This window comes from Acanthisitta chloris, unplaced genomic scaffold (genome assembly GCF_000695815.1).
Source record: "Acanthisitta chloris isolate BGI_N310 unplaced genomic scaffold, ASM69581v1 scaffold2620, whole genome shotgun sequence".
In the NCBI taxonomy this organism is placed as follows: Eukaryota; Metazoa; Chordata; class Aves; order Passeriformes; family Acanthisittidae; genus Acanthisitta; species Acanthisitta chloris.
In genome coordinates this window covers 19926-38849 of record NW_008653235.1, presented here as the reverse complement: position 1 = coordinate 38849, position 18924 = coordinate 19926, and the positions used below count along the sequence as shown (strand labels likewise).

Genomic DNA, 18924 nt, shown 5'->3' with positions numbered 1-18924 from the left:
GTGAAGTAGCACCAGTGGCTAAAAGGGCATTTCCCTCTTACCTTCACCCTGGCACAAGGCATTTCTTGAGGAAAACTGAATTGGAAGCTACAAACGAAATGCACATTATGAAGTGGAGTAGAAAAATCCTGGTGTGGTGTTTGGGCTGAGGCTCAGAGGGAAACCCTGAGCCAGCAGGAGCAGGCACAGGAGGCTCCAGAAACAAAGGGGATGCTGATAACTGAGACTCACCATGAAGTCTATGTTGTTGTCTTCATTTCTGAAGTGCTCCATCAGCTTCTCAAAGCGCTGCTTCTCCCCACACACCTACAAAACAACCACAGCTGGCGCCAGGGGGGACGAGAAACACCCCAAAACAGCTCGTGCAAAGCCTCCCCAAGCAGGATTCCTCGTGCTAAGCATCTCCTTTGTGGTGACAAATGCAGCTGAGCAATGCTGTATGAATACCTGCACTGCAAGCCCAGAGTCAGGTCCAGTTACTACACACAGATAGACAAGGATGATACAACTCTTTGTAGCTCTTTCTCCCCTTAAAAATGCAATCATATACTCCCCACTGGCACAAGTGGCAGAGTCGTACCAGGCTCAGCCTCTCACAGCTCACAACTGACTGTTCACTGTCACATCATGTAATTAGGCAGAAAAGCAAATTCCAGGGAGGAGAAAGGGACAATGATCAGTGGCTAAAGCAGGAGTGAAGCACTTCAGTGCAAGCACCCGAACTGCAGAGCCCTAGCACAGGGGGTTGGCAGGAAACAACAGCAACTTGAGGGAGGAATAAGATCTAAGGTAAACCAAGTCTCAGGATATTGTTTGGATCATTTCACTTCCCAGTGGCTCCTCCGGCTCAGGTCTGTGCTCCTCAGCACAGAAACCACCTGCAGCAATCCACAGCAAACTCACAAGGTAGAAAGTAAGTTGGAAAGGACAATTCCCATCCCTGGGAGTGTTCCAGGCCAGATTGGATGGGGCCTGGAGCAGCCTGGGCTGGTGGGAGGTGTCCCTGCCCATGAGATGAGATAAGCTTTAAGGTCCTTCCAACCCAAACCATTCTGGGCTCTCTCTTGCACCCACCTCAGAAAAACCAGAGCTGATGTAAACAAACCCCTGGACTGTGGAAGCAAACACAGCAATGGAGGGTAAGACCCCTCTGGGATCAAGCCAGAGGGAATGATCTCTGGGAAATCTTTTTTCCCTCACTCACAGCCTCCTTAGGTGCAGGACATTATATCCCACACCAGTTTTATCCTGTTGCAGGAAACTGGAGCAACCTGGGCTGGTGGGAGGTGTCCCTGCCCATGGGAATGGGATGAGCTTTAAGGCCCTTCCAAACCATTCTGGGCCCTCTCTTGCACCCATATCAGAAAAAAAATAGCTGATTTCAACAAACTCTAGGACTGTGGAAGCAAACACAGCAATGGAGTGTGAGATCCCTCAGCAACCAAGCCAGAGGAAGAGACTTCTGGGAAATCGAATGTAAGCCATTCCAGAGGGATGAGAAGAGCTGACACAAACAACTACAACCCACTTAGGGCTGACTAATGAAATCAGGAGTAAGCCTAAGTGCTACAGCCCTGGCAGAACAGTGCTGAGCCCTGGATAGGAGCAGCCCTGGGACACAGAGGAAAACAACAACCTGTGGCTTCTGGTGGCTGCTCACAGATATTTCCCACTACCACTGGATGAGTCAGGGCTGGCCCATGTGTGTGTGAAGAGGCAGCAAAGTGACTTGCATGGGATGATATCATTTCTCCTGGAAGATTAAAGAGAGTGAAACTGGAGCTGGAGCCTCTAGCCTGAAGATTGGCCAAACTCCAAGGGGAATGCTGAAATCCAATCCCACCACACAGAGCCATATGTTGCCATTTAGGTTTGGATCCATCTCCCAGGGCTGTGATCTGACAGCATGGCTGGGCCCAGGAGAGCCTGAGCTCTCCTCGAGTAGCATTAGTGTGTGGAAGGAGCAAGATGAAATGGGTTAGCACACCCATAAAACCTCTCTGGCTCTGCTCAGGCTGTGAGAAAACCTATCTGAGGCTGCACTAAGCCCACGTCATTCTAGAAGAACAATGTGGCTTTATGGAGAACCACCCATGGAGGGTCCTTGTTCTGGGGGCTAAATCCACCATGGATCTGTTACAGAGCTGCAGCACAATCCTATAAGGAAGCAAAAGGAGCTGCTATGAGTGGTGAATATAGACATGTCCACCTGGCAATGGTCACACAGTTCATATCTACACCACCCCAGAGCAAAGATCTACTAGGACAACTCTCACAAGGTTCAGGCTCTCATGGCTGGATCACTGCAAGATGCTCCAGAATCCCATGCTGGTTTGGGCTGGAAGGACCTTAAATCCCATCACATCCCACCCATGCCATGGGCAGGGACACCTCCCACCGGCCCAGGCTGCCCCAAGCCCCATCCAGCCTGGCCTGGAACAATTCAGGGATGAGGAGTCCATAACCTGTCTGGGCACCTAGAAACACAACCACAAGGGGATTTGGAAAGACTGAATATGTTTCCATGTGCACTGCACTGTCAGGCAGAAGGTGAAATTCCAGGCTGATGGAAGCACAGCCACCCTCTTCCCACCTCAGACAGTTACCCAGACACCACTTCATTTTGCTGGAGAATGGAGCTCATAACTAACCCTCACCACGAGCAGATCTATCTCCTCCACATCTGGAGGACTGTCCTAGTGGTAGGACAAGGGGAATGGCCTTAAGCTGAAGGAGGACAGGGTTAGATGGGATATTGGGGAGGAATTCCTCCCTGTGAGGTGCTGAGGCACTGGCCCAGGTTGTCCAGAGCAGCTGTGGCTGCTCCATCCCTGGGAGTGTTCCAGGCCAGGTTGGATGGGGTTGGAGCAGCCTGGGCTGGTGGGAGGTGTCCCTGCCCAGGGCAGGGGTGGGATGAGATAAGCTCCAAGTTCCCTTCCAACCCAACCCATTCTACGGTACTCTGACTCCATGAAGTCAACAAAAGTGATGCTAAAGCAAGTCAGACCTGGCTCCTCTCCCATCCCTGTTCTCCACCACCTTAGCCCAGCTCTCCTCTCCACACCATGTAGACAAATTCAGCTGCTGCAAGAGCCACCAGGCAATGAACTTCCCCAAACTCGTCTGGATTATCTGAACTCCAACTCATTTCTTTGGCATTTCTTCCTGTCTTGGAGCAAAACACAAAAGGTTTCTCCAAAGTTCTGGTTCATCTTCAGAAAAACACCTCAATTCTGGGTTTGTTTTCGAACACTAACTCATTTCCCACCCAGAGAAGACACAAACACTCACTCACCTTAAAAATCCAATTACTCAGGGGTATATTGGACTACTAAGCAACACAACTGCTCTGCTGGCTGAGAGCCAAGGCTGGGAAGTGTTCCCTGCAGAGAGCCAGGATTAATTCTGGCTGCTTTTCTGTCTCACTGCACATCCCAGGTTGGATCTGCTTTAAAACTACTATTGTGCTTACGGAATAAAGAGAGTGGTAGAGTCTTTTCCCAGCAATATCTAGCTGTTATTAAAGAAAATTCTCCTTAGTTTAAGTGGAGATTAAAGAAAAGCTCCCCAAGGATCTAGGATTGTGCTCCTTAAAATTTAACTTCAGAGTGCTGTGAAGTGGAGTCAAAATTGGCCTTCTCAGAGCCACCCTAAAGCTGAGGAAATTAATATCTGAAGGGAAAAAAAGCCACATGAAATGGCTTTGTAACTGCTTTCTTGATGCGATACTGAAGCAAGGCCATAAGAGAGGTGGAAAACAGCTTTGTGCACTCAGAGCTTTAACTCTGTTCAACTAAATCTCTGTGCTGTTTAGAACCATGGAATAGTTTGGCTTAGAACAACCTTAAAGCTCATCCCATCCCACCCCTGCCCTGGGCAGGGACACCTCCCACCAGCCCAGGCTGCTCCAAGCCCATCCAACCTGACCTTGGACACCTCCAGGGATGAGGAGTCCACAAGTTCTCTGCTCCCTGAAATTTCCCTCTTCAATATTTTGCTGCATTTAAAGTTTCATTTCCAATTCAGAATTCAAGGGGAGGTTCAGGTCAGATATAAGGAATAATTTCGTCCCAGAAAGAGTAGTTAAGCATTGCAATTGGATGCCCAGGGCAGTGGTGGAGTCACCAGCCCTGGAAGGACTCAGAAACCAAGTAGATGTGGAGCATGGGGACATGGTTTAGTGTCCTGGGTATTGGTTGAGATAGGTATCAAGAGAGAGAGAGAGAGAGAGATAAATACATATATAGAGAGATTATATAGATACAGATATCAACTGGGTATTGGGTGAAGGTTGGACTTGATGATCTTGGACGTCTTTTCCAGCCTTAATGATTCCATGATTCTACAGCCACAGTAAAATTGAGCTCTGCTGTTGGCACTAGGAAATGGCAAGAGAATTCTGTGTGCATTAGGGACAGAAGTGATTTTCCAGCAGTGCCCTGAGGATATTGGGATTCGCTGGAGCTCTCTGTCTGGGCTGTGACCCTCACAGCTCCTCAGGGCTCTCCTGCTGCTCACTCTGCTCCCCTTCCCTCCCCTGGCATCATCCTGCTCCTCCTGCAGCTCAGAGCTCAGGCACCAGGGCTAAAACCAGGGAGCCATGGAAACAGGGACAAAGGGCTGGGAATGCTGCTCAGGGAGCCGCTGGCAAGGGGGAAAGGGGCAGGGAGCTCACCAGTCAAGGCTGGGATAGCCCAGGCAGGATGTGTTTGTCCTCAGTGGGATGTACTGGGAATACGGTGCTGGGAATAAGAGTTGCTGGGAATAACAGGTGATGGGAGAAAGAGGTGCTGGGAACAAGGGCTGCTGGGAACAAGAGGTGCTCAGAGTAAGAGGTCAACAACTGGCCAGGAAGTATTCCAAAGAGAAGGAACAACAGAACACCCCAGGAAAAGGAAGCCCCATCCAACCTGGCCTGGAACACTTCCAGGGATGGAGCAGCCACAGCCTCCCTGCACAACCTGTGCCAACACCCTCCCAGGTAACAATTCCTTCCCCATATCTAACCTAGATTTCCCCTCCATCAGTCTGAGCTCATTCCCCCTTGTCCTGTCACTGCAATTCCAGATGCAGAGTCCCTCTCCAGCTTCCCTGGAGCTCCTGCAGACACTGGAAAGTTGCTGTGAGGTCTCCACACAAAGTTCATTTCTAAATTCCAAGTCTCTCTTGACTTGATTCAGTTCAACTACAACTTCCCGGCGCAGTCAGCCCCTGAGAACCCAACACTGTTCTCCTTCATCTCAGAGCAAAGCTCAGAGCCTGAAAAACATCTGATGTTCACCCTGATGGAAAGAAGAGCAGAATTTGGTCCTAAACACCCTGTTTTCCCTGATTTTATTACAGAGTGAGGAGTTCAGCTTTCTTTTTGAAGCTGTTTTATGGCAAGGAGACAGTGGCAGAGATGTGGTTCAACGAGTTGATCTGTCCTACATATGCACCCAATGTGTGATGAGAGGAGCATGGAGAAGCTGTGGCAGCTCTGCCACAGAAGCCACACAAACATTACTGAGATTAGAGCAACTTAAATTGCATGTGCAGAGCTGGAAATCCAACCCTGAGTACCTGACATGTCACAGCTCAAAGGAGTTTTAATACACCACAAACATGAAGACTTGAAACCATCACAGCAAACCTGCCCAGGAGGAAGATGGAAAGCAGCAGCACAGAGCAAGAAATAAGCAGCGTAAGTGGATAAAAAGAGCAGCTAAATGCAGAATTGAGGAGGAAAATAGAAGCTAAATGCAGAATTGAGCCAGAGAGGAGCAGCTTAATGCAGAACTAAGACAGAGAAGAGCAGAATTGAGGAAGGGAATGGAAGCTAAATGCAGAATTGAGCCAGAAAAGAGCAGCAAAATGCAGAGCTGAGAGAGGCAAATCCCTTCCTTGCACACTCACTTCACCTGCAGCACCCAACACTTCCAGCAGCACCTGAGCAAACCCAAGAGGAATGGAATAAATCAGTGACCACAGGCAAAGGGAATGGATTCCACAGGAATTGTGGCATGGCAGCAGGAGGAAAGAGATGATGAAAGAAGCAATACCTCAAGTGAAGATGTTAGGGAGGTAAAAAAAATCACCTGGGGCTTTCCACATCCTTCCTGGGATGTGTCCAATGAGCCTCACCGAGCATCTCATCCCACAGGACTTGGCTGCAGCCATTACCTGCCAGAAATCCCTCACTGCCCTCCCTGATCACTCCTAATTCTTCTCCAGTGGAGTAAGAACAACCTAGAAGGATCTGATCCTGGAATCAAAACCTTGTGCTCTGCATATTTACAATGCTTTGCCTATTCAAAGCCCTTCCCTCATGATCCTCACAGCCATCCCATCTGCATTGGCTTCCATGGTCCCTTCAGGCCACAAAGGAGCAAAGACAGCCCCAGTGGCTCACCCAAGGCTCCAAGGTAACCCACGAGACAACCAAACTACAGCTCCCACTTCTGTGCCTGCACTGAAGGACTGCAAAGGATGAGCTGTAAGGTCCATTCCAACACCTAAAATCCTATGATTCTATGAATCCTTTCCCAGCTGGAAGCAGAATGTCTCATTCCGTGTCCTGACCATCCCTCGCACAAGCAAAGCTCATGGTCACACATGCTCAGCTCCCACTCCCAGCCAGGCCATTCCCACCACCTCTGGCCTCAGGCGTCTCTGCACACACCCAGGACAGGTCTGGATTTGGCCTGAGGTTTCTACAGCAGATCCACACTGGAGGTCACTCCAATCTTTAGCGCTGGATCATGCTCAGTACCTCCAACATCCACTTTTCTGTCCACCCCATGCAAAACCCTTGCAGTGGATGTAAATCAATGTCTCCTCACCAGAAAGAATTCCCCAAACACCAAACATGAAAAGAATTAACAACTTGAAGATGTTGATCATCTGCATTAACCCACTTAGAGCAGCAGCAGCGAGGAAACACACTCAGAGTGTTTACACATCCCCTTGGGACTCATCAAGGCTCACAGTTCTGGAGCTGCAAAGTCTAAATTCATTTTTAATTTGATAAGGTCTCTCCAATATCGAACAGAAAGTAGAGCAGCAGCTTTCCAGGACTTGGTTCCTCTGTTCCAGTGCTGAACCTTCACAACATGTGCTCCAACCCCTTTAAGCTCTGCATGCAAAGCTGTACTACACCTCAGCACTCACCTAGGAGTGTCACTGGTTTGCCCCAACTGGGACACCTCTACGGGTTCCAGCAGCCAGTGCTCCATCCCAGATTTGATACTGTCATTCCTTCCCAGCTAAAATCCCTACTGATGTTAAACTGAGGAGTTCTGTGTCTCAAGGATGTGTGGAAACAGCTCTGGAAATGGGAGGTCTCACACACCATTCCTGGTTGGGCCAGAGAGAGAAGAACTGGAGTTAAGCTCTTAAGATCTCCATGACTTTATCACTCCAGGGACACAGCTTGACTGAGTAAAGGGAGTAATTCCCAGTCTGGATTAATCCCGTTGGAATTACAGCTCTGTCACAACATGAAACCAATGGAAACATCATTGGGAGCTCTTTGCTGCTGGAGCTCCAAGGAAAACCTGCAGTTCATGGAAAATCCTTTCTCCAGGGAATTCAGCTGAATGCCAAAGCTTTGAACAATAGTAAGGGAACCATGGGCCCCCAAATTCCAAGCAAGCAGAATAAAGTACCTCCTTGAAGTTATCGAATGCAGAGAGAATGATCTCATGTCCTCCTCGCACGAGGCAAACAGCTGCCAGGAGCTCCAAGACAAGAGCCTTTGTCCTGTGGAGAGGAGGAGAGGTGACAGTCAGCACCACCTGCTGATCCACCTGCTGGATGTGGCACCCATAGTCTCATCTCAGGTATTTTAACTCTTGAAGCTAATAGACCTGCAGGACACACAACACTGAGCACCACCTGACCCTGAGGTGCCTCTCCCAGGATCATGCAGTTTCCTCCCCCACCATTTCAATGCTTCTCAAAACATGCAAAGATTTAGAATCACAACTTCTCCTGGTGGCAATTCAGACCAAAAGAGCCTTGGAGAGCTCTGACAAGGGCAGATCACAGCAGCTCCACCTGCAGAGTCACTGCACACAGCTGGAGGAGGCAGATTTACACCCCAACCACCTCTCAGCTCTTCCCTCCAAGCCCAGTTTGTAATGGAAGTGTTTCTGATTCAAATCCATATTTTCCAGACACAAATCTGAATGATTCTCCATGACAATCTGTATTATCCACACACACACAGACATGGTTCACTGCAGTAACACAATGTCCCCCTCAGAAATCAGAGGTTTGGGCAGCTGATGTGGTTGAAAACAACAGGTTACTGAGAGAAGAACATGCAGCAAACTCAGTGGAAGCCTAAGAATCCCCAGGGTTCCCTCCCAGGGCTCATGGAAAGCAGAAGACTTCATGGCCAACAGCTCTGAGCAGAGAGCAAAACCATGCAGGACACATTTGACATTAGTCTCATGCTAAAGCAGCAACTCAAACCAGATCAATACCAGAAATACCTTTTGGCTCTCAAAGTGTCAAAGTTACCTTTGGAAACCAGATCAAATGTTCACTTTCCTAGGAAATTTTAGGTGGGTCATGTTCAATTCTTACTCATCAAGGTTGGTTTTCCTGCCACAAGAACATCCAAGGTGTTTCAGACAGGATCAAAGAGCTCTTTGGCTATGGATGTGCACCCAAGGGTGGGCTGGGAGGGGTGGGAGAGGGGAGGGAGAGTCCAGGAGGAGAAATCCCAGGTCTCCAGCTCTGCCCACACACCCGGGATGGGCATGGAGCAAGGACACTTCTGGCTGTGCCTGTGGCATCTCTTTGGGAATAAGCAGAGGAGACAGAGTCCCTACAGTCATCCTCCACCTTCCTGCCCACTCAGCCCCACAGTGGGAATGGGATCAGCTCTCCAGTCCCTGGGGATGGGATGAGCTCTCCCAGAGCTGTCCCTCCCCTCGGGCACAGCTCAGCCAACCCTCAGCACTCAAACCTTTGCTTCCTTCAGCACTGTCATGGGGCTAAAGCAAAAAGAAAGGAGGTTTAGAACAGCACTAACAGCAAGTTTTGGCCTCAGATTATTTTAGCCACAATTTATTTGAAATAATTCATTCCTTTCCAAACCGAAAACTTGGAGAAATCACTTTATTTCCAGGCACAGGACACCAAAAGGGATAAAAACAAACAATTTCCCCTATCTTTCCTGTTTCTCCTACGCTTGCTGACTTAGGGATGAATAAAGGCAAGGAAGGAAGTGCCTCTTGCCACCAGGACATGATTTCTGCCCAGCCTCAGCCAAGGCCATGTGTGCACACCCCCAGTGCTCTTCAGTCCTCTCATCCCCCAGTTCTCCCTTTCCTTGGCAACCTGTGTGTCAGCCTTGGGGCTGCTGAGACATGCAGAGGTTCCCAGCTGTGCTGCAGGTGGCTCTGAGGGCCACGGGGAGAGGAGAGGACATGGATTGACAGCAGTGACACCATTAGAGCTGACACAGAGCAAGAAATCAAAGCCTCTCCCCAAGAAACTAAAAGCTAAGGACCCTTAGGTAACAGTTTGGAAAGAAGATTTTTCCCTCTCTTCAGGAAAATCCCATGTTAAGCTACTCGTTAGGAGCTGATTTCTCTGCACTGCAACATGGCTGGAAAAGCCTCAGCAGCCAAATTTCAGCTGAACCACAGCATCACACACTGCCTTGGCTTGGAGGACACAAAGAAAACCTTAAAGACCATCGAGTCCACCCCCTACCATGGGCAGGGACAGCTCCCACCAGCCCAGGATGCTCCAAGCCCATCCAGCCTGGCCTGGAACACTCCCAGGGATGGAGCAGCCACAGCTGCTCTGGGCACCCTGTGCCAGAGCCTCATAGGTTAGAATTTCCCCCTAATGTCTAACCCAAACCTCCTCTCTGCCCTTATTCAAGCTGAAGACTCGGTAGCTCCTAATCCACCGGAACTAGGTGGCAATTGCTCATCTCCCTCCACCACTACACAGACTTAATCTGGTTCAGGACTAAACCTGATTTTTGCTGCATATTTGTGCACAAACAGCCCCTGAAAACCCTTTCCCCAAGTCCTTTTTTACTTACCTTCTCCTTAAACCCTCTGAAAGCCATTGCAGCCTACCTGGGGTTCTTGTTGTTCAGGCTTAGTGCAATTTCATTAACAGCATGGGGATGGGACATGACCATGTTGAATCCATACTGGAAAGAGAAGGGAAAATCCTCATTCAGCTTGGACACCTCAGTGATTATTTATCAGTCCAACAAATCCCATATCTCTGAGCAGATCTGAGAGCAGATCTTTGCTGCAAGCCAAAAACCTGGTTGAGTTTATTCCACCACAATATTTCATCCCCCCATTGTACCTGACAACTTCCAGCTCAGGACATTCCATGATTCTACAATTCTCTGCCACTGACAGTGTTGAAAGAACTTGTTTTGGCCATGCCAGCCAAGAAAACGAGGTCCAAGAGCTGCTCCTACACCCTCCTCTCATCCTTTCCTCCCTCCAAACCCCTTTTGATGCCCAGTCAGGTGCATCATTTACTCTCTGAAGAAGAATTTGCAGCTCAGCTGCCAAAACCAAATGCCTCATACAGTTATTGTCCTCCCAAAATGACACCAGAACTGCCTTGGGCCATGCTGGGTTGGGTTTCAGGACAGGAGTGCAGTTTGCATCCTTCCCAGGGAGGAGGTAACCCCAGGGGCAGAGCTCAGGCACTGGGGTGACAAACACCTCCTGCTAAAGGTGTTCCCCACACAATTCCTTTGTTTCAGCAAAAAATCCCAAGTCCCTGCAGCTCCTTGGGGAAGCTGAAGGGAAAAGAAACTCAGGGTAACAAGATTAGCTTTGGTCTAGTTGATTGACTTCCAGTTATCCCAATTGCTTTGCCACAAACATGTGCAAGGCAGAGCTTGGATTTTCCACCTCCTGAAACAAATCTCATGGTTTCCAGTGCCAGCACTAAATTCTGAGGCTAATTCTGAGCTGATTAGCTGTCTGTCAGTGCACATCCCTGCAGGCAGGAGCTCAACATGCACAGGTTCTTATCTACCTGCATGGACACACAGGACTATGTCCAATTCCTTCCCCAGTGAGCAAGAATTGACAACTTTTGGCCTTCAAAATTCACCACCAACCTTTCCTCCTCTTCCCAACACCCAGAGAGTTCAGTGATCCAACAAGGGAAATACCTGGTAGTTCATGATGGCTCTTAAACACATGATGCAGACGTGAACATCATCTTTTTTACTCACTAATCTGGAGTTTTTCAATGTTCTTCGGCTGGGCAAGGTGTTATACCTGCAAAGAGAAACAGCTCTCAGCAAGCACAAGGCTGTTTTGAGCAGGGGGAGAGGAAAGAAAGAGAAATATCCTTCCACTGAGTGAGAATGGAGATGGTTTTCAGGTGGGCATTGGGCAAGACTCATGAAGATGAAGCAGAAGGGCCTGGGTTGTTTCCAGTGTGTTGTGGTTTAACCCCAAGGCACAACGAAGCAAGTCAGCTCTACCCAGTCCACACCAGCACACAGTGGCACCACATGAAGCTCCAGATAAGTTTGAGTCCACACCTGCCTGTTGGTCACCCAGCACAGCCCATGAGATGCCACCTCAGCTCTTCCTCCCAGCACAGATGATGGGAAATACCAGTACTAAAGCCATAACAAGTCCCACCTGTTTGGTTTGATTGTATTTCACTGTCTCACACTCTGCCAAGAAGGAAATAGCTCCAAATTCCCTCACTTGAAGTGTAGAAGCCAAGAGGAATGAGAGGAGCTCATGTGAGGGCAAGGCTGGAGAGCTCCAAGCTCTCTGCCTTCAGCAATTCCTTGGCTTTCATTTTCCAGCAGTGCTGAGATGAAAGAAACCCCCAAATTCAAAGCAGAATTCAGTCAAATGCCTTTTTTTCCCCCTTCCTCTCCATAAATATGAATGAGCAAATCAGCTCAGGGCACTGCAGAAGGATTTGGGTCTGTGGCAAACATGACCTAGTTTTGGCTGAGAACAGTTAAAAGCTCTGGAGCTGAATTTTGGGGAGCAGATCCCAAGGAGGACACAAGACTGTGGGTGGAGGAGCTGAACCCTGGGGCCCAGACCCTGAGAGGACACAGGACTGTGGATGAAGAGCAGGGCAGGATGAGGCTGTTGGCCCCAAGCCACCAGGAGATCCTTGGATGGGAGCTCTGCACCTGCACACTTTGGCTGCTCCTGGTGGGAATGGGGATGCTAAGGAGCCCCAAGCAGGGCTGTCCCACCATCCTGCCTGGATCAGCTCCCTGCCCACACACAGGGAGACTCAGCCATTCCCCAGATGACACAAGAGAGGAGCAGAGCAGCCTCGAACTGGGAGGCTGAGCTGGGAAGGGTGGAAGCACTGGAGCACATGGAACCACACCACAGCAGCCACTTTGACACAGTCATTTCACCAGAGATGGAAAACAAGGCAATAAAAGGATCTGAAAGTCATTTCTAGTCATCCAGAGATTGTTCTACCATGGCTTAGCTCAGCTTTAAACCGATAAGGGCTGCAGACATTATTTGTCTTAGGATTTTAGATCAGCAGATTAATTAGGTCTTTATTATGACACCCTCAGTGCCTAGTGGATCAACCCCTTGAGTTTCTGAGTGCCTTTAACCATCTGACAGCTCTGTCAGCTCTAAGAATGGGATGAATTGCCCCTAAACCAGTAAAAGATGAGCATTAAGGCAGAATTTAGCATTTCCAGCTGCTTGGGGAGTGGAGAGAAAGAGAATCAGGGGGCAAAGACAGTGCAGTGTGCTCCAACGCTGGGTCAGATTCCCCTGGAAGCTCAGCTTGGGATCCAACCACCTGGGGGATTTTTCTCTCTACACCTCCCACTACTTGTGTGGCTTTCCAGGCACCTGATCAAGAGGAACATCTCTGCCCTGGAGCCAGGCTGGGAGAGTTGGGAATGTTTGGCCTGGAAAAGGCTCCAGGGAGAGCTCAGAGCCCCTTCCAGTGCCTCAAGGAGCTCCAGGAGAGCTGCAGAGGGACTTGGGACAAGGGACGGAGGGACAGGACACAGGGAATGGTTCCCCCCGCCAGAGGGCAGGGACAGGTGGGATATTGGGAAGGAATTCCTGGCTGTGAGGTGCTGAGGCTCTGGCACAGGTTGCCCAGAGCAGCTGTGGCTGCTCCATCCCTGGGAGTGTTCCAGGCCAGGCTGGATGGGCTTGGAGTAAAATTGAGAACAATCATGGCACAGAATTGCATCCTGATGGTTCTGGAATATCTCCAGTGAAGAGAATCCACAGTCTCTCCGGGCAATCTGTTCAGTGCTTGGTCACCACACAATAACGTTCTTCCTCATGTTCAGGTGGAACTTCAAGGGCACCAGTTTCTTCCTGTTTTCTCTCCTACTGCTTGTCACCACCAAGCAGAGCCTGATCCACCCTCCTGACACCTCCCTGGCTCACTGGGCTTCCACCCACGGCAGTGTATGGTCAGGGTGAGAACCAGGCACACAATATTCCCTGGACAGGGACAATCCCTCCAGCACAGAGAGGATCCTGCCCTAGACTTACACCTCTTCCCTCCAACAGATGCAAATTCCTTCCCATAGCCAACAGAGCCAAGAGTTAATGAGGATTTTAAGCACAGGAACCCTTGGACGACAACTCTGGAGCTAAGGCTGAAGATGCTTTCCCTGTCAGAGGTGATTCCAAGGATCCCTGGTGTTCCTCGCACCCTCCCCAGGGGCTGGTGGCAGCTCTGAGCCCTCCCTGCACACACCACGAGCCAAGGCAAGGGTGGATGATCTCCTCCTGCTTTCGTTTCTCATTGCTGAACACTTGGCTGAGCTGAGCATCTGGTGGAATCATCGAGGGTTGGATTTCCTGTCTGCTGCAGGTCAAAGATTATGTCACCACGAGTATATTTATCCTGCTAATTAAGTTCAGATGGTTCCTCTTTGATTTCCTCAGCTCCTCCTTTCAAGGGGAGCTAGAAAACCTTCCTCCTGACAGAAAAACACAGCCAAGCTGAGCAATGGGGAAGCTCCTGCAGTGGGGAATGGGTTTCTCCTGCCAGTCTGGTCACATGTTGGGAGGGAGATATTCCATAGATGCTTTTGCTGCTGGAGGATCGGAGGGAAGAATGTAAAATCCAAGATTTCCACAGCTGGAAAAGCAACAAGCATCAAAATCAAGGCTAATCCTGTGCTGAAATACATAGTTTAAGGTTCTTTTCGAGCCCAGAGCTAACAGAAGAAAGTTTGGGGTCAAGAATGACTCAGATAACAGTTCTAGGCATCATTTTTTAGGGCCACAAAGATGATTGGAGGAATTTTACACCTCTGCTACGAGGAAAGGCTGGGAGAACTGGGAATGTCCAGCCTGGAGAGGAAAACGCTCCTGGGAGAGCTCAGAGCCCCTTCCAGTGCCTCAAGGGGCTCCAGGAGAGCTGAGAGGGACTTGGGACAAGGGATGGAGGGACAGGACACAGGGAATGGTTCCCACTGCCAGAGGGCAGGGACAGATGGGAGATTGGGGAGGTATTCCTGGCTGTGAGGTGCTGAGGCTCTGGCACAGGGTGCCCAGAGCAGCTGTGGCTGCTCCATCCCTGGGAGTGTTCCAGGCCAGGTTGGATGGGGTTGGAGCAGCCTGGGCTGGTGGGAGGTGTCCCTGCCCGTGGGAACAAGATGATCTTTAATGTCCTTTCCAACCCAAACCATTCCATGACTCCATGCCACATGCCCAGCCCAGTGGTGCAGACTTCTAACACACCACATTAACACAAATTACAGCTGATTTCTCCTATCAAATTGACCTTATTATCTGCTAAAAAAAGATCATCTGTCTGCACTGGTTCTCTGGAGAACAAGAGCAGCCCAGGGTGGGTCTTACCACCCTTCTGGCAGCTGGGCCAGCTCTGCCTGGGCTGGGACTGCTGCTTTTCCTTGGGCTTGGGTGGTTTTGGCTACATCCCTGCAATTTTCTTGGTGGTGGTTTGGAATCTGTGGTGTTTGTATTACCAACATCCTTCTGACAGCAGAAAGTGTCTTCAGAAGAGGAAGGTTTTGGCACATCCTCCTAACTTTGGGTTTGTCTGATCTCTTGGAGCTGCTCACAAATCTGTTCTGTTAATTCAGCCAAAAATGATGACTTCCCCAGTCCTTGAGCAGGGAAAGTGTTAATGGCAAAGCCCAAATTAAATGATTAAGTGTCGAACTGAAGTCCTAATTATTGACTGCATTGATGGCTTGAGCTCCATCTGCCTGGATCTCTCTCTCCTGAAGGACCCCACAGACTGAACTGAAGTTCCTCAGTTCAACCCATGTGAAAACTCCAAGATTTGACTGGGGAAAAAAGGGAATTTCTAATGGGTTGAGACACTGCAGAGCCTGCATTAATATTGATCTGACAGCAGAGTCTGACTCTCATGTGAAACTAATGCTCTTTCCACCCCAAAAAAGCAGCAATAAAATCTCCCAAGCTTCATCCCCTTTTTCATCCTCCTGCCCTCATTTTGGTGTTGGTTTCCCAAATGCCTGTGCCTCCTCTTAAGGAGAAAAAACCTTCTCAGTTGCCAAGGAAACCCAGGGAGGAGGGAATTGGCAGAGTTTAGCTCCACTAAAAAGAGCTCTGGGAAGGCAGTTTGAGTTCTAATTAGGTGTCTCAGCCACCACAGGGACAGGCAGAGCTCTGTGCCCACCCCATGGCCCTGTCTGGCTGCAGGGAACTCCTCACTGTGCTGCTTCCAAGGGTACAACCCTGCCAGAACCTTCTAGAGTTGCTTTGTGCTTATTCAGTATTCCTTTTGCTAGAATCTCGTGTCTACAGCAACATCAGGTGGGACAACAGAGGGGTCTGCAGGCTCCAGAAGGTTTGCAGGGGAGCAGGGACCATGATGTGGCTAAAAAGGCCTCAAAAATGACTAAAAAGAGCATTAAAGCTGCCATGAAACTCTCTGAACCCAAATGTTCTTGTTGCTTTCACAGAAAGGAATCCAGGCCAAGGCTGCTCTCGTTTCCCACACTGCTGTGGCACCACAGGGATGAGTCCAGAGCCTCAGTTCTGAGGGACAGGGATGAGTCCAATGCCTGAATTCTGAATGATAGGGATGAGTCCTCAGCTCATAGAATCATAGAATTTTAGGGGTTGGAATGGAGCTCAGATATCATGCAGTGCCAACCCCTGCCCTGGGCAGGGACACCTCCCAGCAGAGCAGGTTGCTCAAGGCTCATCCAACCTGGCTGTGAACACTGCCAGGGTTGGGGCAGCCACAGCCTCCCTGGGCACCCTGGGACAGGGTCTCACCACACTCACAGAGACTACTTCTACCTAATATCTAATCTAAATTTTTCCTTTCAATTTCTCCCCATTGCCCCTTGTCCTGTCCCTGCAGCTCCTAACACAGATCCCTCTGCAGCTTCCCTGGAGCCCCTTCAGCTCCTGAAGGTGCTCTGAGCTCTCCACACAACCTTCTCTCCTCCAGCCTCAACAGCCCCAACTCCCTCAGCCTGTGCTCACAGGGGAGATGCAACTTTGTGGCCTCCTCTGGACTTGCTCCAACAGCTCCATGTCCTCCTGATGCTGAGAGCACCAGAGCTGTGTGCAGGATTCCAGGTGGGTCTCACAGAGCAGAGCAGAGGGGCAGAATCATCTCCCTTGACCTGCTGTCCCCACTCCTGTGGCTCAGCCCAGGACAAGGTTAGCTACAAAACTACCACCACCACTTGTCCCATGCCCAGCACAGCTCACACCTTGCTCCAAAGTCAAGCACACAGCACTTCCTTCCCCAAAATCCACAGAATCCAACTGCACTTGGACTATAATGTGCCAAGCACAGGGTTGGGAGCCTGAGCCCCTGCCCAGGTGGGGTGGCCCCTGTGGCTAGCACATTATATGGCATGGGGAGCAGTGGTGGCCCCATGGCTCCATGCCCAGGGGCATCTCCCACGTGGGACTTACGGGATCTTCCGGCTGGAAGCCTCCGTGGCACAGGGGTAAGAGAGGCTGCTCCAGAGGCAGTTGGCTGAGAAGCAGCTCTGGCAGCGTTTGAACTCAAGGTGCTCAGGCAGAGAAACCAATCTGATGGCATGGGAGAGGAGGACGAGGAGAGCAGGAGGGAAGGAGGAGAGGGAGAGAGCGGAGGAGAGTGGAAAGGGAGGGAATGAAGACATTGAGATGGGAAAGCAGAAGGTAAAGGATAAAGGGAATGAAGGAGATTGAGATGGGAAAGCAAAATGTAAGGGATAAAGGGAATGAAGGAGACATTGAAATGGGAAAGCAAAAGGTAAGGAATAAAGGAGGACGTGAGAAAAGAGAAAGGATGGAAGGAAATGAAGAGAAAAAATGTAAGAGCCATGTAATGTATTCCTGACCTAGGCATTCCTAATCCCAAAGCCACTTGGCATCACCCCCTCCTGCCAGCACAGGGCTCTGCTGTCTCTGTCAGAGCAATCTAAGTGCAAAGAAACCCCAAAACACCACAAAAATCCAATAAATCTACTGGCCAAGGGATTCTGCTGCACTCCACAGCCTGGATTTCCTCCTCTCTGTCTCCTCCTCTCCACTGCCTGAGCGCTGGGAACTGCCTCTTCCATCAGCTGCCACTCAGCATCCAAGGGCCAAGCTCCCCTGCCTGGCAAACCAAACCTGAACCTCTGCTGGAAGGGAAAAGCGGCAAGTGCTCCATAAAAGTCCCCCAAACCATCCTAAAGCACCCAGCACTCCAAGCTGGGCTTCCCTCAGGGAACACCACTGGAATCTGAGGGTGGTGGTTGGTGCGTCCTGTAACAGTGGAGCACCCAAGGAATGGAACAGAGTTGACTGTCAGCCAGTCCTGGGAAGTGATCCTGCCTTTTCCACCAACTAGCAGGATTGGGAGAGACTTTGTAGCAGAGCATGGGGTGGGGTGAGGGTGCCAGAAGGTCTGAGGGATGGAATTGGCCTTCCAAAGAATGTGCTGCTAGAAGAGCTGAGACACCAGATCAGAGCCCAACACTGGCTGAGCCCATGGCAACCTTGAGATCCATTCTGGAGGAGAGCAATGACTTCCTCTGTGCTCAGCCACGTTGTACCTGATGGAGATGCATCCTTAGATCATCCTCCTGCCCTTGGAAAGGGAGGCAGAGCTATTCCTGCCCCTTCCCCAACCACTGTGCCACCAGCTGAGCTCTGGTTTCCACCTCCAGCCAGCACAGTGACGTTTCCTACGTATCTCATGCCTATACTGGGAAGAGAGGGAAGATGAAGCACATTCCAAAGGCAAAGCACAGTGAGGGCTGTCCCTCAGCCCCCGGAGCCAGGGAATGCTGTACCTCAGCGTGGAGTGTCTGCCGGAGCGCGAGATGCTGTTCCCGACCGGCGAGGGCAAGTTACTGCCCCTGTGCAAGTCCTCGATGGATCTGCTCCAAGGTTTGGATTTGTCCATTGAGTTTTCCACACTGTTCTCCAAACTTTCAAAGTCAAACCTGAAAGGAAAGAGAAAAGCACAAAGAGTTTTCCTTCCACAGCTGCAGATCTGAGTGGAGTCACAAAACCATTTGGGTTGGAAAAGCTCTTGAAGACCATCAAGTCTCAGGAGGTTAATGGCTGGACTTGATGATCTTGGAGGTCTCCTCCAACCTTCATGATTCTATGAGTCCAACTCTTCCCCCAGCACAGCCAAGGCCACCACTAACCATGGCCTCAAGTGCCACATCCACATGGCTTTGAAATCCCTCCAGAGACAGATCCTACAGCATCAAGCAGCACCAAACAGCCACACATCTCCTACTTCAACATCAAACAAACCCAACACTGGCTGCTGTGCTGATGCCTTGAAGGAAAGAGAGGGAATGCTTGGATCTCTCTCCTTTTCACCTCCATAAATCAGTGCTGCAAGTACCACTTGTTTCCTCCATCACTAGGTGTCCAAGCACTTCTAGTGCCACGTTGGGCTCCCAAATCTCCCAACACGTGTGATATCTGACCAGATTCCCTTTGATTTCTCCCT

At 50.1% G+C, this 18924-nt stretch overlaps 1 protein-coding gene across 1 annotated transcript in view; it reads right to left on the bottom strand.

Moving 5' to 3' along the window:
- The window catches only part of FMNL2 (formin-like 2), a 49364-nt gene that overhangs the window by 18708 nt on the left and 11732 nt on the right, over window positions 1-18924 (bottom strand). The window contains exons 5-9 of the mRNA XM_009080062.1: window positions 18248-18400; window positions 11156-11264; window positions 10086-10162; window positions 7647-7740; window positions 232-306 (exon numbers count right to left, since the gene is read on the bottom strand). Of these exons, the coding sequence (XP_009078310.1) occupies window positions 232-306; window positions 7647-7740; window positions 10086-10162; window positions 11156-11264; window positions 18248-18400 (508 nt within the window). The remainder of the gene's footprint in view (window positions 1-231; window positions 307-7646; window positions 7741-10085; window positions 10163-11155; window positions 11265-18247; window positions 18401-18924) is intronic.